This window comes from Myotis nattereri (genome assembly GCF_964212035.1).
Source record: "Myotis nattereri genome assembly, chromosome: 14".
Taxonomy (NCBI): Eukaryota; Metazoa; Chordata; class Mammalia; order Chiroptera; family Vespertilionidae; genus Myotis; species Myotis nattereri.
Genome location: NC_138089.1, coordinates 54,356,312 through 54,379,026, shown reverse-complemented (window position 1 = coordinate 54,379,026; position 22,715 = coordinate 54,356,312). Strand labels below are relative to the sequence as shown.

At 58.8% G+C, this 22,715-nt stretch overlaps 1 protein-coding gene across 1 annotated transcript in view; it reads left to right on the top strand.

Annotated features, from left to right (window-relative positions):
* SCN5A (sodium voltage-gated channel alpha subunit 5) overlaps positions 1 to 22,715 on the top strand; it is a gene marked incomplete at both ends in the record, with an annotated part of 69,178 nt that overhangs the window by 12,004 nt on the left and 34,459 nt on the right. The window contains 9 exon segments of the mRNA XM_081106185.1: positions 6,143 to 6,234; positions 9,496 to 9,726; positions 11,208 to 11,271; positions 12,567 to 12,708; positions 13,204 to 13,401; positions 14,335 to 14,514; positions 15,138 to 15,509; positions 20,058 to 20,190; positions 20,942 to 21,180. Of these exon segments, the coding sequence (XP_080962311.1) occupies positions 6,143 to 6,234; positions 9,496 to 9,726; positions 11,208 to 11,271; positions 12,567 to 12,708; positions 13,204 to 13,401; positions 14,335 to 14,514; positions 15,138 to 15,509; positions 20,058 to 20,190; positions 20,942 to 21,180 (1,651 nt within the window).

Below are 22,715 nucleotides of genomic sequence, written 5' to 3'. Positions count from 1 at the left end.
TGCATCTCACTGCACCCCGCCCTCCCGGCCTCCCTACTGCCGTCCACATTGTGGCTCTGCATGGGGCCGTCTAACAGCCCACCTTCCTGCCCTGGCAGGGGGAAGTCAGGATGGAGCCCTCAGCTCATCCTGGTGGGATAGCCGGGACCAGAGTAGCTCAGGCCACGGTGGTCAGGTCCACTGCCCGTCTGTAGCCTCATGGCAGCCCTGTGCTCAAGGGACACCGTTAACATTCTGGTTGAGCACCCTCTGCGCTATCCACCAAGGGAACCCAGTGTTACAGCCTGAAATGCCCCAACCACGGTGAACAGTGACTGTGAATGAAACCACAGTAAAGAGAGAGAAGGAGCCTGGGGAAGTGGCGGGGCATCCCCAGGAACTCAGGCCACGCCCACCAGCATGCCTGCTCTGCCCAGTAGTAGACTCCACATCGGCTCATTTTAAGGCACCTGGTCCCTGACACGGCCCACTGGGTCCTCCCACCAGCCAGAGAGGTGGGCTGGATGGAGATTCCCTACCCAATTTTACAAATGAGGAAACGAATGCCAAGGAGCTCACCAGGAAGTGAACGCGACCCCTGGCCTGCTGCCGCACAGGCTCAGGCCCCGCCTCCTCGCCCAGGAGGACACCCTGGCTGAAGGGCTGGGTTAAAGCCTGTCACTCAGCTGAGTGAGCGGGAGGAAGAGTAGTGGGGCAGGAGGACCCAGAGGGGTGGGGCTGGGGGCAGGCTCCTCCCAGGCCACAGTAAGAGCCAAGTGCAATGGGAGCCAAAGACCGCTCTGGCTGCTGTGTGGGCAGGAGACAGAGGGGACAGGTGGAAGCAACAGAGCAGTCGGGAGGCTATTTTAGTAGCCAGGAGAGGGGGGGTGGGGTGGACCAGGGTCCAGGTGGAGAAGGTGAGCGCCACGGTCAGATTCTGGATATACAGTGAAGATAGGGCTGGCCGGAGAGCCCAGGGCCATCTTTGGCTGGAGCCGCTGGGTGAATGGTGTTACCACTTGTTGAAATGGAGAATGGAGGGAGGAGCTGGCAGAGGGAGGCAGGGAGTCCAAGGGCCACTTTGGAATGTCTTAAGTTTGACAACATCCAGGGTGAGATATGGAGTCAGCAGCTGGAGGGTCCAACCTGGAGCTTGGGCTAGAGGGCCGAGCTGGAGACGTACGTTCAGAAGCCATCGGGGGTGCAGAGGGTGTTTAAAGCCAGGAGACCGGCTGAGCTCATCCAGGAGGGAGTGTAGGCGGAGCAGGGGAGCCGCCTGAGGGCTGGACCGAGGGACGCTCCACATCTCGGGGTCCAGATTGGAGGGGGGGGGTAGGAGGAGCAGAGAGCACTGCCAGGGAGGGTGGAGGGAAATCGGGAGAGAGCAGTGTCCCAAAAGCCAACCGAGGGCTGGGACTCAATTTGAAAGATTCCACAAGGCCGGTGAGGAAGGCAAGAACTGAGACTGGACCATCAGCGTCAATATTGCTAATGACCTTGACAAGACAGGTCAATGAGTGGAGGACTTACGCCTGATTATAGAGAGAGGGAGGAGGGGAGGCGGAGCAAGTGGAGACATCGATGTTGTGAGATTTGCTGTAAACAGGATAAAAAGTAGGGTGGTGGCCAGAGGGGAAGATGGGTGCAGGGAGGATGTTTAAAAAGGGAGGTGTCTTTGCAGGCGGATGGGCAGCATTCGGGAGAGAAGGGAAGTTTGGGGTGAAGGGGGGATTGCAGGATGGACGCTTGAGCAGGCCGAGGGCGGGGGAATCCAGGGCCAGGCGGAGCGTTGGCGTTGAGTGGGGAAGAGAGAATTTCAGGTGGAGAGGGAGGTGGAGTCAGAGAGCCCATGACGAGAGAAGAAGAAATGTCTCTTCTGAGTGCTGCTGTTTTGCTCAGTGATAACAAGCAGGATCGTCAGCTGAGAACATGCGGTCTGAGGAGAGTGGGAGCGGGAGTTTGCACTGACTTGGGAAGGGGTGGTATGGCCGCTGTGCCCCATGGGAGAGGGGCAGTGATCCATGGGCCCCTGAGGCCCCAGTGTCACAGGAAAGGGGTTCGGCAGGAAGGACACCGCGGCTGCCTTCCCACCCCGGAGCCTGAGCAGCACAGTTTCATGCGGACGATGCCCCTGAGCCTGGGAAAGACACCGTGCCCTGGGCCCTTGTCTGATGGGCACCAGGCTCTCGCCTGTCTTCAGCCCATGACTCTGGGAAATGCTCTGCGTGACCTCAGGCCCTTAGCCAGTCCTCCTGTCCCGTCTCAGGAGAGAATCCCGGCCTCCATCCCCCACAGGATCCCACGGGGAACCACTCCTTCCGCTCGGAATCACAGAGCAGGTGTGCCCAGCCTGCCTTCACCCTGTGCCAGAGCCGGGGGGGACAGAGCAGAACAAGGCCTCAGAGGCCACCCTTGTCCCACAGAAGCAGCAGGCTCGCTTCCCCTAGGACCGCATGGACCCACTGGATGTCAGCGCTGTGCTCTGGGCTGGGTTGGCCCGGCAGCTTTGACTGACACCGGTTCTGTCTCATGAAAACAATTAATTGCTGCTATGGGAATGCAGTGAAATGCATTTTGCTCTAGCCAACTGGTTCAATAACGCGGGCTCTTAGGATAATCAAAGGAGCCTTACGTGGCAGCAAAGTTGTATTCGATGAAACTCCCCATCCCATCTCTGTCTTATGGAGATGGGGAAACCGAGGCTCAGAGAGCCTGCACTTGCCCAAAACGGTAGAATGAGTCGGCAGCAATGTCTCCTAGCTCATAACCATGAGAGGCACCCCAAGTCTGGTGTTCCTGGCCAGGCTTCGACCTGACCTCCCACCGCCACCTCCACCTGATTTCGAGGTGGTGGGAGGGTTGGAGGGGGTGCCAGGAAGCCCGCCAGGCTCAGCCTGCAGCCCGCCAGCCAGAGCTCTTCCTGTGGCCCCCTCCCCGCTGGGCATTACCTGCCAGTTAGCACAGCCTCCCACCTTCTGGGGTTGTTATGGAAACCAAACCTGGAGGGGAAGGGGTGGGGGGAGCAGAGAGGAGAAGGTGGCAATCACCGCCGAAGCTAATGTGCTGAGGGTGCCCTCTGCCTAGCAGCCCGGGAGGGGCCATCGGCATCGAATGGGAGGGTGCACAGCAGGCCCAGGCGGGGCAGGGAGAAGGCCCAGGCCTGGCCTTCCTCGTGGTTCCTGGGCCCCCAGAAAGGCTCCCTCTGCACCGGGGCTGGTGTGACGGGGTGGGATTCTCACCCACACCCTCTGCGCCTTCTGTGCCGGGGCCCACGACCCCACCCCAGCCCTCTGCCCCTGCCCAGCAGCGTGGTCATGGCAGGGGAAGGAGAATGGCTTGAAAGAGCATTTTGCCAGCCTGGCAGGAGGATTGGGCTCCCACCCAGCACGCTGAAGCTGGTCCTTTGCCAGATATGGGTCTCTCCTGCCTGGCCCCACTCCCAGGCCTCACTAGGAGGCTAAAGCCCCAGGCTCTGGGCGGAGTAAAAGGCGACAGCCCTCGTGTCCCACACGTGGGCACAGCCACGCCATGCCCTCACCCAGCCCGGTGCCCTGCCTTCCAGACTTCCACACCCGCCCTAGATCGCTCCCACACGTGTCCAACACCACAAACACACCACCAGCGGCCCCTCCGCTGTTCTCAGCCACTTGGCTGGCTTTGCAAGCCTGGGTGCACACACGTCCGGATCCTGGGGTCTCGGCTTCTCTGTGCTCAGAACCAGCTGCTGAGGGGGCAGGGGATGAATGGAAGGCAAGCGCTGTCTGCACTGGGGACCTGAGGGGGTGGGGAAGGCAGGTGCACAGCAGGACAGGGCGGGGCAGGGAGAAGGGGACGGGCAAAGACGGGCAGAATTACTTCACTGGAGCCTCAGGACAGGCAGGTCTATGAAGGACAGGAGGGGAGAAGCAGGGACGGCTGGCTCCCTCTCGGATCTACACAGTACTCCCCTCTCCCTGGAACCGGAAGAAAAAACCTTGAAGCCAGTGGCCAAGAACGGAAAGCTTTCCCCCGGCCACCCCCCACCCCCCACCCCCTGTCCAGCCAGCCGCAGGAGACAGGGCCCAGAGCCCCCAGCCGGCCATGGGGTCCATGGATGGCAGCATGGGCAACGTTTCCCGCTTAACTTGACCGTCAAAGTTAAGGCAGCACTGTGTCTGGACAGAGTCCAAGCCTGAGAGAGGAACGTGGAACAGAGGCCTGAAGGTTTGACCCGCCAGAGAGATCGGAGTAGCCATCAAAAGTCGAGAGGGAGCGCGGACCAAATCAGTAGGTGTATATGGGCCAGAACGAAGGAGGTGACTTCTGCTCCCCGCCGGGAGGTGGGGCTGCATCCGATCATCGCTGCCCTGGAGGAAGATTTGTTAGCTGACGTGGGTCCAGGAGGCGGAGTGGAAGTGGAAACGGCCTGTGGTGTGACAAGAAGGAAAGTTCCGCGGACTCCCCATCCCTGCAGGGATGTAGTGAGCAAGGAGGGAGCAGACGTGGTCTGCAGGCCCCGTGCGTGGCCGTGGAGGACGCTGGTGCCAGCCAGTGTCAGCGCTGGGCCACACTGGATGGGCCCTGCTGACCCCCGGACACCGAGTCCCCTGACACAGCTGCCAAGTCCTTCTCTGTAGACACCCCCGGCCCGAAGGCCGATGCAGAAGTTCCGAGTACAGTGGAGGGGCCTGGTGCCCCGACTGCCTGGCAGAATGAGTCCCGCGGCACTGCCGGCCCACCCTTGGCACTCGCCCGGCGTCGCTGGGCTGACGTCCTGGGTCTGACATCACTCAGACACCAAGTCAGACACACTTGGTTAAACATCAGATGTCCCGAGTCCGCTGTTCTTTGTTAAACATCAGACACCTCCGGTTAAATGTCAGACACCCTGCATGCGAAGCCGTTGGTTAAATATCACAAGTCACTTGCCATTGTCCCGATGGCCCTGGTCACACACTGTCCCTCCATCTCTCAGACATTCTGGTCATGTGGCCCCTCCACACGTGTCCTCACACTCTGCTTGGGCAGGTCCCTGCCCCCAGAGAGCACTCCTTCCTCCTGTGCCCGTGGAGGCCACGAAGGTCTGAGCTGTAGGCGGGAGCCCGCACCCACTCCGCTCTGCTCTGCACCACTGGGCTCAAGCAAACCCCAATGGCTGCTCACCTCCAGAGGTCTCTCCTCCTGGGGACACCCAGGGCATCCGTGGGGGACAGTGAGGGTCTGGGGTGAGACTGGGGTGGACTCATGCAGAGGGGAGGGGTTGGAGTCGCCCTCAGATCCCTGGTCCTGCTTTTTTCTCTTCTTGTGTTGGCCACTGCCTGTGAGCAGTGGGGGAGCTGAATGATCGGGCAACCTCCCTTCTCATCTTCCAAAGCATCATGTTGAGAACTCTGCTTCTCGGTTGATTCCTGATGGTTGTGGGGAGAAAGTGGGCAGCCCTCAGACACCCATCCACACTTCCGGGGTGGTCTCAGCCGGGCCTTCAGGGTCCCCTGGTTTGGAGCAGCCAGGCAGGCACAAGCGGGTGATCCAGGCCATAGAAAATGCCGAGGGAACCCAGGCTCAGAAGCCCACCTGCGCCTCTATCGCCTGGCCAAGGCCCCCTGGGAGAGTGTCCCTCTCCACCCCGCTGCGTCTCCATCCTCAGACCCTGCCTGCCACGTGTTGCGTCACGGTCCCCAGTGTCACGGCGAATGTGGCCGAGTCGTTGCCTCCTGGCACCGGGTGTTCACGGGACCATCACCACGAAAGCCGCCTGGGGCTTGCTGTGTGGAATCCCCAAGGCACCCTCGCGGAGGTCCCTGTGGCAGGAGGGTTCGGCTCAGGAAGAGAATTTAGGGGAGCCCCCCGCCCATCCACACTCCTCCCTCTGTGGGAGGGCTGGCCGGGAGGGCAGGCTGAGGCGCTGCTGTAAATCCCAATAACTGTGGTTTGATTCTGCAGGTATGTATCAGAAAATATAAAGCTAGGCAATTTGTCGGCTCTTCGAACTTTCAGAGTCCTGAGAGCTCTAAAAACTATTTCGGTTATCCCAGGTAAGACGCCAGGCGCGCCTCGCAGACCTCGGCGACAAGTGACTCTCTCTCTGTCTCCCCCGCCCCCCCCACCCCTCCAACCCACCCACCGTGTGTCTCCTCCTGGCGTGTCGTCACTGTGTCGTGTGTGTGCGTTTCCCTTGTTGCAGATACACAACTGAATTTGTGGACCTGGGCAATGTCTCAGCTTTACGCACCTTCCGAGTCCTCCGGGCCCTGAAAACTATATCAGTCATTTCAGGTGAAAATCAGGTTAAACGCCAAGGCTGGAGGGACTTTCCGGCCGCCTGAGCGTCAAGGGGACCCTCAGGAAGGCCCCTCGCATGTGCCTGTCAGCAGAATACCTGCCCCAGAGCTCGGGTGTGGGAGCGGACGGCAGTGGGCACCGCTGTCTCCTCAAAGCTCCGGGACGGGCTTACCCACCCCAGCCAAGCCCACTCGCACAGACACCGGGGGACATAGAGACCCCCTGGCAGGGCCTGGAACGAACCCAGATTCTCCACCCAATCGGAATTTCTTTCCCCAACTGACAGCTGTTTGAATAGCTGAAAGCTTGTATGTGAATTGCTTCTGCCTGAAGCATCCTCCTCATCCACACGGGGAACAAAAAAGGAAACCTCCGCCCGCCTTTCCTGGCGGGTGCCCAGCCCCTGCCTGCACCCCCTCCGGGGATCCGTGCAGAGCCCAGCCCCAGCCCCAGGCTGTGGACCGAGCGAGCGTACTCTGCGGACAGGCGCGGCGGCCTTGGCGTCTAACAGCCCTCGCTGCATGGTGCGGTAGAGGTTTAGAGAACCGCGCATGGTAGCCTCCGGCAGAAATTCTCCTTGACAGATGTTGGCAACCGCAGCAGGAAGTCTCCCAAGGCCAGACGGCTTCCCTAGAAAGTCCAGCAGCCCCATCCATCCAGGGAAGCTCCCGAAAGACACACGATTTCAGAGCCCCGAGGGCCGTGCCCAGCGGCTTTCTAGGGCTTGTTCTGAATGCAGCCGCTCCCTGCGCTGAGCAGAGCGGAGTGGGGAAGGCTCTTCTGCTCGGAAGGCAGCTAGAGACTTGCACGCCGCTGATCTGGAGGGTCAGGGCTGAGGAGAGGATTCCGTGAGCCGGGTGGTTGCACCTGCTCCTATGTGACAAGCTGGTGGGTCCCGGCCCCTGGGCCTGCATTTGGCTGTTACTGCCCCCACAGAGGCAGGCGCCCTGCTCTGAGCTCCCTGGAGGTGTTCAGACTCCCCCTGGTGGGGTTAATTATCTTATGAGGAGCACTCCCCCCTTATGCGGTGTTCACACCCAGCCTCAGAAGGTTCCTCCTGGCCTCCGAACCCACCATGGGATATGCAGAGGGGCCACTTGCCCCTCGCAGGCAGCCCAGATTCCTGCTAAGAGCCAATAGCAAGGGGGAGCCGCTGCTCCCAGCCACTCCCCTGGAGCTGCCCCGTTGGGACAGGTGTCCTTTGCCTTGACAAGCGCATACATGCTCAGAAGCCTTGGGGTCTGTCTTCTAGGGTCCCAGGGACAACCTCAGAGCACACCTCACAAGAGAGGTTAAGCACACTGACCATAGCGGTGAAGGACAGCCATGTTCTAGTCTCTTTTGTAAGAAAGGCTGACAAAGAAAACTGTTTCTCAGTCCTGGGGGAAAGCAAAAGCCTGTCAACCTGAACCCAGCCCCCTGGGATCCCTTCAAGGTGCCGGCAACCCAGGGAAGCAGCAGAGAACAGACCCTGAAAGTGGCCACTAGGAAAATGCTGTGGCCCATATCCTGGAAGGCTCCCTGGAGGAGGTGCCCCCTGAGCTGAGTCTTACATAGCCTAGGCCCTCTCCAGACCTTGGTCCCCTTTCCCATAACATGGAGATGGAATAGGAATGGTCGGTTTCCGAGGGCTCTTTGCCCAGCCTGTTAGACTTTTAGTGGCCAGAAAATTTTTCATTTGGCCCCCCAGGACTTGGACCTTCCTGGGTCTTTTCAAAACGCATCTTGTTATTGCTTTGGAATTATTGCCAAAAGTGAACCCTGTCATCGATATGAGAAACATTAAAGGGGTTAGTCTGTGCTCACCAACCAGTGACCAAAGACCACTAGGTGCCTGGCTGGGCCTTGAACTGGATGCTTTAGGCCAAAGAGGCTTCGGCCTAGCGGTTGAGACAGCATCCAATTTGGGTGTGCAAGCTGCTGCCCACCACCCCTCACCGAGCCCCCCACAGGCCCCCAGGCTATGGGCAAGGTCTCTGGGCCCAGTGGGCAGAACCAGAGTGTGCCCGCTGAGGGGTCCAAGAACCTCCACTAGAGAAAAGGGGTTCTGGACTCCAAAGGACTCATGAATCCCACCACCACCACCACCACCACCGCATGCCCAGACCCCTGCGAGGTTCCCCCACTGCCCAGGCAGTTGCCAGCATCTGCCAGGACGATTTCCACAGAGAGTGCTGAGTGCCTCTGCACCCTGGGCAGGCAGCAGCGTCGGTGGCACCATGGCTGAGAATTCCTCTCCCGTGCCTGCCCATCGCCGCCTCCCTGTCTCGGGTCATGGACACAGCAGCCTCAGGCACAGCTGCCACGGGTGCTCCTAACACATTAACCGGCTGGACAATGGATGGATGGAGCTTAATCTGAGATCTGGCCGCTTGTGGGGGTGGGGTGGGGTGGGGAGGTGGGTGGGAGGTGGATGGGGTTGTGGGGCAGGGCCCTGCTGCTGGCAAAGAAGCTCCCTCACTCCCATGCTGTGCTCGAACTTGAACTTCTCGTAAGGCAGTCGCTCAGGTGTCAGACGGACCGTGTCTGCACCTGCTATCCTGTCACCTCACTGTGTGGCGCTGGCTTCTGTAGGGAGCTGGGCTGTGCGACTAACAGGTCACGGCCTCTCCGCTTTGGGGAAGGGGATGCGCAGGGTCGGGTCCCAGAGGCACAGGGCAGAGGAGGAAAATGCAATACAGGCCAACCCCGCCCCTGCCCCTGCACCTTTCCCAGAGGGGGACAGCGAGCCAGAACAGGCCCCTGAGGACTTTACCAGCATGGCCTTGCCAGGCCTCCCCCCTGCCCAGCCCCCCAGCACATGGACTAGATCCTCCACCAAGAGTGGCTGTGTCTCTCCCCATCACAGGATCAAGGCTAAGCCCCTCCATTGTCCTTGAATGGGCCTCACCTCAATCGCCTGTCTGTAGGCTGTGTTTAAAGGGGCAGGCCCAGCATACCTTGGGACAGAGCCAGCGGGGGGCAGGCTTTGAGTCTTTGCTTCCTCAAGCAAAAGGCATTTTCCACGCCCAATTCATGTACGAGGCTAGTGGAGAGCAAGGGGGACTGGGTGCTCTGAAAATACACCATCGGATGGCTCCTGCCCCAGGGCAATCGGGACAGAATCTCAGAGAAGCAGAGTCCTCCTGCACTCTGCCCCCACCTCACGATGGCCCGCGTGGCCCAGCACCCCCTCGGGCCTGCCCCCCCCACCCCGGGGGAGCGGGAGGCCCGGTGCCCAGGAGTGACTCCATGCTTGTGGTCGCCTCCCCCAAGGCCTGAAGACCATTGTGGGGGCGCTGATCCAGTCCGTGAAGAAGCTGGCCGATGTGATGGTCCTCACCGTCTTCTGCCTCAGCGTCTTCGCCCTCATCGGCCTGCAGCTCTTCATGGGCAACCTGAGGCACAAGTGCGTGCGCAACTTCACGGAGCTCAACGACACCAATGGCTCCGTGGAGGCCGGCGGCCAGGTCTGGGACTCGCTGGAACTCTACCTCAACGATCCAGGTGCGCATTCGCCCCGGGCCCGGGCCAGGCTTTCTGAGGCCTCCAGGGCCGGGCCACCGCCCACACCGGCCTTGCCACTGGGCAGGCCTCCCTGCAGGGCCGTCCAAACCCTGTCTGACCCCCCACCCCCTCCCGCCCGAGATGCAGCTGCGGGATCAGGAACCCCAGCCCTACCTTTGGACTCAGAGAGAGGAAGAAGGGGAGCAGATGCAGGGCTGCCCTCCGAGTTCTCGGGCCGGGTGCGAGATGATGCTTCAAGGTTGGCAAAGAAGGGGTTCGGGCGCGATGGAGAGCCAGACAGGAGCAGCAGCTGCGACATGTTGAGGAGGGACTGACCCTAGAGACCGTCCTGCCTGCAGAGAGGGGAGTGTTGGCTGGGGAAAGGGTGGGACACGGAGCCGGGGTAGCTTATCAGGCTCCAGCGGAGCCCCCACCTGCACGGCACGAGGTTTTCTTTCAGTTGACCTCGGGGTTCCTTACCAGGATGTTACTGCCACACACGTGCTCCCCAGAACCCCATGAAAGGGATGGGGCAAGCTTAGTGATTGCACAGCCATGTGAGCCCCTGTGGTGCCATTGCCCCATGGGTGACACTGCCATGCTCCGGGCTGGTGGCCAGCACATCTCTTGGCGAGTGCCATGGGTCTGGACCGAGGGAGACACTGTCCTAGGCCGTATTCCACAAGGACCCTGAGGGCCACTGGGAAGTGAGGGCCTCTCGCATGCCCCGGCGACCACTTTGGGAAAAGCAGCACAGGCAGAACCTCAGTGGGGGAACTGGCATATGGCTCAGCTGTGGCCCCACAGCACTGGCTCCAAGGGTTCATGGGCGCCAGTCACCTGGAGGACTTCGGAAAACAGACTGCGGGGGGCCCACCCCGAGCTTCAGTAGATTGGGGGGCAGGGCACCCAGGAAGTTACATTTCTCTCCAGTTCTCAGTTGACACCGCTCGTCCCAGGACCAGACTTGGAGAACTGCTGCCTAAGACTAAGGCAGGGAGCAGTGAGTGCTGGGGACGGACGGATGGCCACAGAGAGGAGAGGGCCTGGCCCTGCCCACCCCCACCCCCCTGGCCCTGTCCGAAGAGACCACACTCTGGCCACGGTGACTGGGGCAGGCGTCACTTCCATCCCTTCATGCACAAGGAAGTAGGTCCAGACAGAGCTGGGCAGTCGCCTGCTGAGGCCACGCCGTGACTCGGCAGCCCAGCTGGAACTCTGCCCAGGCCCCTGCCTCCTAGCCTCTCGGCCCGGTGGCCCCGTGTGTGGCATGAGGCAAAGTGCAGATGCTCCCGGTGGGGCCTTCTGAGTCTCCCGAGAGAGCTAGGGACTCTGGCAGCTGAATGTCAGAGGAGGAAGAGGAGGAGGAGAGGTGGGGAGACCACCACCTGTGTCTCTACCTCTGCAAAGTCCTGGGTGTAAGGCCAGAGCCCAGGAGGCTGGGCCACCTTGACCCTCACCACTGGATATGTCTCTTCCAGAAAATTACATGCTCAAGAACGGCACCAGCGACGTGTTACTGTGTGGGAACAGCTCTGACGCCGGGTATGTGGAACCCCCCCGCCCCCCCCAAGGACCACCTCGCCCGGCCAGGGGAGTCTCCTGGTGCTTTCTCAATAAGCTTTCAGGTTTGGCCTGTGACCCCAGGGTCAGCAGGGCCTCCCCCTGCCTCCCTCCCTGCCAGGTCCCTGGCAGCTCCCCCAACCCTCTCCCCTACAGCGGAGATGGCTCCGAAGGGGGTAAAGAAAGGGATGGGGGTACAGATCTGCAGGGAGGGCGAACAGGGCCCTGAAGATGGGGTGGGCCCGAGATTAGCCTGGAGGCCCTGCAGGGCCCCCGACTAGCTCAACCCCCGCTCCATTCCTCCCAGAAGCCCCCCAGGGCTGCTCCTTCCCACTCCCTCCCCGCTGGCCTGTGCATCGGCTCAGGAGTGAGTCTGGGCTCCCCCCGCAGCCTAGACTCTCCCCCAGGCCATGCAGGCCCTGGACCTGCGTGTGGTACCTGCGTGTGGTACCACAGGCCCAGGGTCATGTGCACACCGGGGCCTGGGTAGGTGATGGGCTATAGGATGTTAGGGGAGGGGACACGGGCTCACCTGGTGGGGAAGGTGTCTGTGGGGCTGTGGTCCCCCATCTCTGAGTAGGAAGTGCCAGAGCCCTTTGTGTCACTAAGAGATTGTCTCAGGGTCTGAGGACATCAGCAAAGCACAGTGGCCCTTGGCGGATTCTCCCGCTTGCTGAGCCCCCCCTGCCCCTTCTCTCTCCTGCACGGCAAGCACACGTGAAGCCAGCCCTGTGCTCCGTCTCTGGGAGAGAGGCTGCCCCTCCAGCTCAGCGAACTGTGGGTCTGCCTCATTGCACCCCGTGCACAGTCATTCTGTAGACGTGGCCAGGGCCAGCCCGCCCAGGCCAGAAGCATCCCCCAACCCCGTGGCCCAGCCTTTGCTCTGGGCTCCATCCTGTTCAGCTCAGCCAAGCCTCACTGCTGGCCTGCGTGTTGGCGCAGTGCTCACTCCATGGGGTGGCAGGCAGAGGAAGAGACCTGAGCCAGGCCCTTAGCACTTCCTCTGCGAGGGGCGAGGTGGCTCCGACAGCAGCCAGGATGGTGTGTCTTATGGGCAGAAGGGGGCTGGGTTTGAGCCCAGCAGAATACAGACGGATGGAGAAAAGGGGAAGACAGGGTCCCCGGCAGGAGGAGGCACAGCATGAAAAGCCGTGGGGATGGCACCGGGCAGTGGGGCACACGCTGGGCTGCCCAGGAAGACGAACCAGGCCCAGCAAGGGTGTCGGGGGCAGAGGCCCCCTCACAGCATGAGACGGAGTCTGCGTGTCTGGCTGCAGGACGTGTCCCGAGGGCTACCGGTGCCTGAAGGCAGGCGAGAACCCCGACCACGGCTACACCAGCTTCGACTCCTTCGCCTGGGCCTTCCTGGCGCTCTTCCGCCTGATGACGCAGGACTGCTGGGAGCGCCTCTACCAGCAGGTGCGTGCGTGCTCGGGCCAGCAGAGGGACACCGGGAACGGGCTCAGGACCCCGCACCGGGGCTCAGGCTGTCCCTGCCAGAGTGGCTCCAGCAACTGAGGAGGGTCAGGGGACAGGGGACCCTTGCATCTGAGGGATGGGGGCTCAGCAAACAAAGAAACTCTCTCTCTGCTGATGAGCAAGTACCCATCCCTTGGACACTCTGCTCTGTGAGTGGGACTCTCCTCCACCTTATGTGATGGAATAGTCCCCTCTGTAGGTACATGTCCCCTGCTGACTGTGACAGGCTGCCCCTCTGTGGGTGGGACACCACTCCCTGTGCGTAGGCCATTATCTGTAGGACACTTCCCTCTGCAGGTGGGACGTGCTCTAGCCCCTCCCCAGGTGTGGCCATTTGAACTCCTGGCACATCCAGGCTAGGCCACTCTGAAATGCCATGACCATGACCCAGAAGGGGGCCCAGGGAGGATGACCTCTGCCCTCCTGCTCCCCCAGACCCTGAGGTCCGCAGGGAAGATCTACATGATCTTCTTCATGCTTGTCATCTTCCTGGGCTCCTTCTACCTGGTGAACCTGATCCTGGCTGTGGTCGCCATGGCCTATGAGGAGCAAAACCAAGCCACCATCGCTGAGACGGAGGAGAAGGAAAAACGATTCCAGGAGGCCATGGAGATGCTCAAGAAAGAGCAGGAGGTGGGTGAGCGGTGCAGCCACGGGGCCTCCAGACCGAGCCCTCCCCTGACTGTGGGTGCCTGTAAGCATGGTGCCTGCTGGGTGTGCTGGTGCCTGGAGGTGTGGTGCCTGCTGGGTAAAGGTGGTTCCTGTGAGCACAGTGCATGCTGGACAAAAGAGATCCATGTATCCATGGACATAGTTATCCTGGTCACTGGGCGCCTTCTGGTGGGGCAGTGAGAAGGGTCCAAGTTTGGAGGCCTGAGCCAGCCTAGAAAATAATCACAGAGCCATAGGAGGTTTGGCTCAGTGAATAGAGCGTTGGCCTGAAGGTCCCAGGTTCGATTTCAGTCAAGGTCATGTACCTCAGTTGCAGTCTTGACCCCCAGCCTGGTGGGGGCACATGCGGGAGGCAGCCAATCGATGTGTCTCTCTCCCATCGATGTTTCTCTCTCTCCCCCTCCCTCCCACTCTTTCTAAAAAAATCAATAAAATAATATCCTCCGGTGAGGATTACTAAAAAACAATAAATACAAAGAAAACCTCAGAGCAAGCCTGTTGGAAGCCAGGCTGTAGACATCCACTTTCTTCTCACTACCCCATACCACCACCCCCAGCACCCATTTTGGCTAGCCAAACCTTCTAGAAGGTCCTCTGACCTCTAGTTCTTTCACTTCAGCTCATTGACACCCCATCCATCTGTCCCCCACACTCGCCTCTTCCAAACGCTGCCATGTCAGCCACGATTCTCCTCCTCCCTGGACTTGGTTCTTTCATAGAACATTCTGGGTCTGTCTGAGCTCATCTCTCCATGATGCCGTGGTGTGGGAGTAAGTGTGCGAGTCCCCTTACTGCTGGGGAAAACCAAGACCCCGAGAGTTACCTGGTGGGTCTTACCCTGCGGCTGCTTGTAGTCCCGATGACCAAGACATCCCTTCTTCCGCCCTGTTCCAGGCCCTCACCATCAGGGGTGTGGACAGCATGTCCCGCAGCTCCTTGGAGATGTCTCCGTTGCCCCCTGTCACCGCCCATGAGAAAAGGAGCAAGAGGAGAAAACAGTTGTCTTCGGGGACGGAGGAGTGTGGGGATGACAGGCTTCCCAAGTCGGACTCGGAGGACGGCCCCAGAACAATGGTAGCCCCCCGCCGTGGCCCTGCCCCCGTTAGGGCAGATCAGAAGCCCTTCATGTCGGGCCCCTGGTACAGTCACAGATGGCTGCTCCCCAAGGAGGGCATCCCGCAGCCCCTCCCAGCCCTTCCTGTTTCCCATGGCCATGTTTGGGGTCGAGGAGCCCTGGGCAGCGGGACGGGGTAGGTCTGGGTGTTATGATATCCCACATTTCAGCCAGGTCCCCAGCATTGATCTGGGACTGGTAGACACCCTACAGTGTCAATTGGTAGGATGCCAAGGACAGGCCCATATGAGTGAGGGGCATGGCTGCTTGGGCCAGGCTGGTCTACACTGCAGGAGCCTTCCTGCCTCCTCTCCCCCTGCCCAGCCTTAGCCCAGGTGAGCTTCGATCTCAAAGCCCCAGAGGCACAGGCTGCAGGTGAGCACAGGTCCCCGAAAGGACAAGATTGCTCTAGCCCCGCCCCCCTTCCCTGAACACCCCACCCCTCGGCCCAGCTCACCCAGACTGTGTGGCCAGCTAAAGCCCGCAGTCCTCTGAGAAGGTGAGCTGGACGGATGCCACAAGAGATGAGCTGGGAGCACTGGAAGGGCTGTCGTGGTGATGTCCCCTCTGCCTGTGCCCTCAGAACCACCGCGGCCTCACCCAGGGCTTCAACAGGACCTCCGTGAAGTCACACTCCAGGCGAGGGAGCATTTTCACCTCTCGCCGGCGAGATACGGGCTCGGAGACGGATTTTGCCGACGATGAAAACAGCACGGCGGGGGACAGCGAGAGCCACCGCACGTCACTGCTGGTGCCCTGGTCCCTGCGCCGGCCTAGTGCCCAGCCGCAGCCCAGCCCCGGGACCGCAGCTCCCGGCCACGCCCTCCATGGCAAAAGGAACAGCACCATCGATTGCAATGGGGTGGTCTCCTTGCTGGGGGCAGGCGACCCTGAGGCCACCTCCCCAGGGAGCCGCCTCCTCCGCCCCATGATGCTGGAGCGCCCCCCAGACATGGTGAGCCAGCCCGCGATGCAGCGCCAGGGCAGAGCTGGTCTCCAGCTCATCACCAGGGTCGGGTCGAAATACACTCACCCCGTATTTACTGAGCACCGGGTGTGTGCTGGGTTCTGGGGGTGCGTTATGCTGATAAACAGGGATGAGAGTTAAGTGTTTAATAATTGGTAAATGATAGCTCAGTGTTTAATCATTGGTAAGGCCGGGGCACTGAGATGCCACCGTGGCACGGAGCCAGTGTCCTGAGGACCCGTGTGTGCCCTGTAGACCTGCTGGGTCCTTGGCAATCCGGAGCCTCCTGGGAGAAGGGCCAGAATGGCAAGGGGACACTTCCCAGGTTTTGGCCAACAGTTAGTCACCAAGTCTGAAACGTGTCAGTACCTTATAACCGGTGACTCAGTACTAGCCCAGTAAGTCGTGTGGAGGATGGGGACAGAGGAGAGAGAGAAGGAACCCCATTCACTAGGAGGCATTTAGACAAATGGAAGCAAAGGTGGGAGCCAGGCTGCTCTCTGAAACTCCCAGGGGTGGTTTAGAGGAGTGGACCGCACCCCAGGTTCTGGAGACGAACTGGTTTATAATCCGGCTTCGCTGCACGGCCGTGGGAAAGTTACTGTGCGTCTCTCGCCTGTAAAATGGGTTAAAAATGCCCATCGCAGGATTGTTGCAAGAGTGAAGGGGCTCGCATGGGTAAGGCGATTAGGATGAGCATGTGATGTTGTGATAACATCATCATAACGTACTGTCATTAGCTCGTCTCGGGGAGGCAAGTTCCAGGCCTAGGAGACAGCAGTGCGAAGGCCCTGAGGCAGAAACGAGCCTCGCCGAGGGGAGGACGTGCCATGAGGTCAGTGTGGCCGGAACCCAGGGAACAAAGGGGAGAGGAGTTGGAGTTATTGTCTAAAAGGTAACGAGGAGGGGCAGGCTGGGTCATGAGAGACCAGTTAGAGTTGTAACCTCTCAGTCAGCCAGGCCCGTGACAGACTGATGGCCGCCTGATCAGTCCTTGCTGACCCCTGACCCCCATCACAGTGCCCAGAACAGCCCGCCCAGGCAAAGGGCAAACACGTGGCTCAGACCCCAATGCCTACGGGGACATGGAAGAGGGCAGGCTCTCTGAGGAAGCTGGAACAGGACCCGGAAATGGTCAGGAAGCGGGAGGTGAGGCTGAAGAGGAACCGCTCACAGCCAAATGGCCTGTTTTGCTCAGACGCTTGCTCTAGCTGCGGGGCTCTGCACAGATTCACTCAGCTCTCTGTGTCCCCATTCCCTCATCTGTAGGGACAATAAAGGGAATGTAGGGTGGGGTATCTGACTTCCCAGGAGCACCACATCCCAGTGGCTGCAGACCCCCCTTTCATGCCCAGCCCTGGAGCCTCAGCCCCGTGGAATCAGGAAGCTAATAGAACCTCCTAATCTCGTTAGGGAGAGAATCGTCTCGTAGGGCACATGTCGGGAGGAGTCCGAGTTCAAACACTTCATTACCGGGAATTCTGACCTCAGCATTCTCACTTCGGTAGGGCCCATTTATAACCTTAAAGGGATTAGCTTGGCCAAGGGGGTCATTTGCGAAGTTAAAGGAATTAGTGGGCCGAGATGGAGACTCTGAAAAGTTAAAGAGATTAGCAGGCTGCAGGCCCCGGGAATGCCTTCCTGGCTTCTGGTTCCCCGTGAGACGCGTCTACCCGTTTCTCATCGGAAAACAAAGCAGTGTCAGGCACGGAGTGGGTGCCGAGTCCACATGGGAGGGCAGGAGGGAGGGCCACCCCGACAGACAGCGCATGTTTCATTTATCCAGATTGCTGACCCCTTGCTGACCCCTGACCCCCAACACAGTGCCCAGAACAGCCCACCCAGGCAAAGAGCAAACACGTGGCTCAGACCCCAATGCCTACGGGGACATGGAAGAGGGCAGGCTCTCTGAGGAAGCTGGAACAGGACCCGGAAATGGTCCTGTTCCCTGTCTGCCTGGGAGTGCCTGTCCCAGAGGGTCAGGTGTGGCCGGGCGAGGCACAATGAACAGCCGCTCCCTAGATTTCATCCCCCGCCCCCTACCATCTAGCAAGTGAGGGGCAGAGCTAGAGCTCTAACCCCAGCCTCCCCGTTCCCAAGGATCTATCCATCCACCAGTGCGGATCCAGGGCCAGCTGGCTGCCTTGAGTGCCACGCAGTGTTTGAGACTCCAGGGTTATTGCAATGAACAGAACAGACAAGAGCCCTGCCCTGGTGGAGTTCGCCTTGTAGTCAGGAAGACAGATAGTGAGCGGGTCAGCATTCCCAGTAGCAGTAAGGGTCATGTCATAGGAAGTTGCCAGGAGGAGGGATGGGGATGGGAGCTATTAGTTAGAACAATCGGGGAAGGCCTCCCAGCGGAGCTGACATTAAAATTGGCAGGCAAATGATTTAGGGAGTCAGCCACAAAGACATGGGAGCGTAGTGTTTTAGGCAGAGGGAGCAGCAATTTGAAAGGCTCTGAAGAGAAATGGGCATGACCTGAGAGAGCCGGGCAAGACCAGGTGTGGTGGAACCTGCAGGAAGGGATCTGGAATGAGTTTGATGAGTTAGGATTTGGACTGTGCAGAGCCTTGTAGGTCATAGGAAAGTCTGAATTTATCCTGAATAAGATGGGGAGCAGTGGGCTGGGGGGAGCTGTTGATCAGAGGCATAGCATGATCTGATTTTTAAGGGACTCCCTTTCTGCTGTGTAGTGGATATAGGGAAGAGAAGAAGAGGCCAGTTAGGAGGCTATTGTGGTAGTTTTAGGAAAGGGGTGATGATAACTTGCACTAGAATGGTGTATCAGTCAGCTATTGCCACATGTAATGGTGTGTAACAAACTACCCCTGAAGTCAATGGACGACAACAAGTTTTTATGCTCATGCTCAGTCCTCTGCAGGTTGACAATGGTTCGGCTGGTCTAGGTTGGGCTTGGCTGGGCAGCTCTGCTTCGGACTTCACGTTGGCTTGGCTCCACACTGGGTCAGACGTGGGGCTGCTCCTGTCTATGTGCTGAGTGAGGCCCAGGCTGCAGGAGTGGCAGCTACCGAGGGAAGCTCTTTTCTGGGAAGATGACTTTAGCACAAGAGCAAGGCCAATGGCACAGCTTGTTTCAGGCTTCTGTTCGCAACTTGTCCACTGACATTGCATTGGCCCAAGCAAGTGTGTCACCAAGAGGAAGGGAAAGTTTGTTGGTCCACCCTGGAAGGGGAAAGAGTAAATACTTGCTAAATGATAACTCGAACTCTTACCAACAGTAGAGGAGGAGGCGAGAGGTTGGGAGGATCTAAGACAAACTGGTGAGTTCAGCTGGCCAGGAGTACCTAGGTACTGTTATTACACCTGCCACCTCAGCCCTGGCAGGTGCCTCTGCTCGCATACTTCCAATGATGGGGAGCTCACTACCTCCCTGGGCAACCTTTCAGGGAAGTCCCCCCAATTGCAAAGGTTGACCGGAACTTGAGCCCAGATAAATTTAGCTCCCACCCCAGGCCCTGGCTCTGCCACCCTGAGCAGCCTAGGCCTATCCTCCCTGTGACCTGTAAAGGTCATAGAACCTTGGTCTTGCACGCTGAGCAGCCAGGTGCCTTCAGCAACCCCCGGCGCCGGCTCACAGACTGTGGCGATGCAGGGCCGCGCTGATGGGCAGCCTTTGTGGGCCGCCCGTGGTTCTGTGACGGGGAGGGGGGTGCTGAGTGAGCCTAGAGACGGCTGCTGCATCCGCCTTCGTCAGGACACGTCTCCGTCTGCAGGCCTGGTCCCTTCCCCTGCAGCAATGATGCGAGCACATTGAAAACAGGCCCCAGGGTGCAGACCAGGGCACACACATGGAACTGCCTTGCTCTCTTCATTGTCTGTATCAGAGTCAGAGTGTCCCCACAATTGATTTTCAGATTCTTCCTACTGATTCGTTGCTTTGTTCCTGTGGTACCGGGGGCAGTGCTGCAATGGACATCATCGCATGTATATTTTTGGCGCGTGTGCATAATTATTTATGAAGTCAGATTACCAGATGAGTAATTGCAGAGCCAGTTTACAATTCTCTTGGTGGATAGAGCCAAAGTGTCTCCGCAGGAGTCCCCACCAGCCACGCGGAAGGAAGGAAGCCTTGTGCTTTATGCTGCTATGACTGTCGCCAGGGAGCGTGGCAGATTTTTTTTCAGCTTCGTTATGTTCTTGACTCTAGGGAGCTTGTGGTCAATTAAGACTCCCGGATCGTCCTTGCATGGACTAACATGTACGACAGCATCTGGTTAATAGAACTGGGTCATGTAGTTCTTGTCCATAGTCAAGAACCACCACTGCCTGGAGATGGTGAAGAATAGAGAATGAGGGAGATAATAATTGTTGAGAGGGGTGGGGGGGGGGTGTTAACTGGGAAGGAGGTGGGAGCAGAGAAGCCCAGCACCCGCTGTCCCATCAAGACCCCCATCCTGTCTCCCTGTGACCTCCCCAACCTGAGTCTGAGCCAGCTGCCCCAGGCCCAGCGGCTGCCCCAGGCCCAGCGGACACCGGTCCCCAGGCTGACGCATATCTCCCGATGGTACGCAGACCACTCCATCGGAGGAGCCAGGCAGACCCCAGATGCTGACCCCCCCGGCTCCGTGCATGGATGGCTTCGAGGGGCCAGGAGAGCGGCAGAGGGCCCTCAGCGCAGTCAGTGTCCTCACCAGCGCCCTGGAAGGTCAGCACCCCCCGGCCCTGGTCTCATCCAAACACTCCCACTTCTGGTCTGGGCACCCTCCCTTGGACCATCCCCCAGCTGCTCCAGACTTCTCCATCTGTGTCCCCTGCCCCAGGTGTTTCATTCGTTTCCGCTGCTCTTTCCTGGGCATTGTCAGGAGCCGTGTCTGTTGCTTTCAAACTTTCCCACAAGTGTCCTGGCCTGTCCCAGGTGCCGATCAGTCTCATCTGGTCCTCCCCTGAGCACCTCCCTGTCTGCCGGGGACCATCCTCCCCCAAGCATGCCTGCTCTGGCCTCATCCCAGCCAGTCCCACCCTCAGCAACCCCCATCTTGTTCCTCCTGCCCCATATGTGCTCACAGTTTCTCCGGCCTGTCCCAGGCACCACCACACCCCCTGTCCTAGCACGTCCACAGCTATTCACTCCTGAGTGTTAATATCTGAACTCCCCTGTCTCAGATGCTGCCTCCTTTTCAGTCTGTCCTGATCTGTCCTGTCCCAGTTTTCCCCACATCCATCCCTGCCCCCTGCCCCCTGCCCTGTGGTCCTCTTCTCCCATATTTCCAGGGTAAGGAGTCAAGACACAGCCCCGCTCCCCTTCCCTTTGTCTTCCCTGCCCCTTTCGAGGACCCCCTGCCATGCATGCATCAGCCCTGTCCCTTCCCCGGCTAAGCCACACATCTTTCCGGAGCACCCTGAGTTATGTATGAATCAGTCAACAAAAGCAAACCAGCTCCCCGGTGTCCCCCCAGAGCTGGAGGAGTCTCACCGCAAGTGCCCGCCGTGCTGGAACCACTTCGCCGAGCGCTACCTGATCTGGGATTGCTGCCCCCTGTGGATGTCCATCAAGCAGAAAGTGAAGTTCATGGTCATGGACCCCTTTGCCGACCTCACCATCACCATGTGCATCGTGCTGAACACGCTCTTCATGGCCCTGGAGCACTACAACATGACGACGGAATTCGAGGAGATGCTGCAGGTCGGAAACCTGGTAAGGGCCGCTGGGAGCTGACTCCAGAGGGGGCATCCGGATGCGAACTCTCGGCCAGCTGTCCCAGCCCCTGGCTCTGGGCGCAGGGATCCAGAGGGCAGAAGGGTTTTCCGATGGTGGGGTGGAAGCATCGTGAAGTAAGGAGTTTCAGCATCAGCATTTAAGGAACTGAGAGATGCAGTTGGGAGGGAGAGGTTGGGGATGAAGGTGAAGGAAGATGCTCAGAGGTGACAAAGCAAAAGGGAGGTGGGGGTGAGCCTGAAATGGGTGGGGACGTGAGATTTGGCAATAGTAGATGGAGGAGGGGAGGGGTGCAAAAAAAGGCAATTCTCTTATAGCCAGAGTTTCTGTAGATGGACATCGATGTTTGTTGGATGGAGAAGAGGATGGATGGATGGATGGATGGATGGATGGATGGATGGATGGCTGGATGGATGGATTGTTGGAGGGAGAGAGGGATAGAGAGATGGATGGATGGGTGGATGGATGGATGGATGGATGGATGGATGGATGGATTGTTGGAGGGAGAGAGGGATAGAGAGATGGATGGATGGATGGACAGCTGGGTGCAGCGAGTAAATGAAGCAGAGCCAGATTTGAATTCTGACTCAGCTCTTACGAACTATATGTGACCTCAAGCAAATCACTGCGGCTCAGTAATTGCACAAAACATATTTCTTGAATTTAATAAATGTAAAATTAGTATGACAATGTCAGCTTCATGGGAAGCTAATGAGGACTGAATAAGATAATACGTGTAATGTCCTTGGCTCAGAGCTTGATAAACAATAAGCACTAAAGATAAATGATAACTGTGGTTATTACTGCTGTTGTTATTATTAAAGAGACTGTCCCTGGAAGTCAGGATGTCTGGGTTCTAATTCTGATTTCTTTCTCTTGAGATGAAACCAAGCCCTACCTCTTCACTAGAAAAAGGGGAAACTGAGGCCTGAGAGGGGGCATAGTGGTGACAGAGCTTGGCATGTAGCTTCTGTCTCCTGACTCTGAGCGACAGAGCCCGCTTGGCTGTGTCCAGATAAACACACTCAGCCCTTCCCCCAGGGGAGCCCCGGGAAAGGCTGGCAAAGACCCCACTCGTTTCCAGAAGGAGCTCCTAGGACCATCACCGAGTTTGGGGAGAGGAAGGGAGTCATTTGCTCTAACCCCTCTCTTCCTGCAGACCCAGCCCTGTCTTGTCCTGCTGCACAGGGGCCCACCCCAACCAGGCAGGCAGGTCTCCCACACTTTGGGGTGTGAAGATTGTCTTCTCTTATTACTTTCCAGATCCAGAACTCTGGACAGTTCTCTGCAGGATCCAGTCAGATGTTTTTACAATTGTGTGCATTTGCTATAATTCTAGTTTTATATGCAAACAGGAGGGAAAGCTGTGTCCCAGTCTGCAGGTGCCTCATCCCCCGGCTGTGCCTCCCTTGCGTTGGTCTTCAGATGGCGGTTACGTCGGGTTTCCGTTGAATGCGGTTTTAGGGGAATGTGACCTCTGGTTTGGACCGAGCTCCAAGTCAAGGTGATGGGGA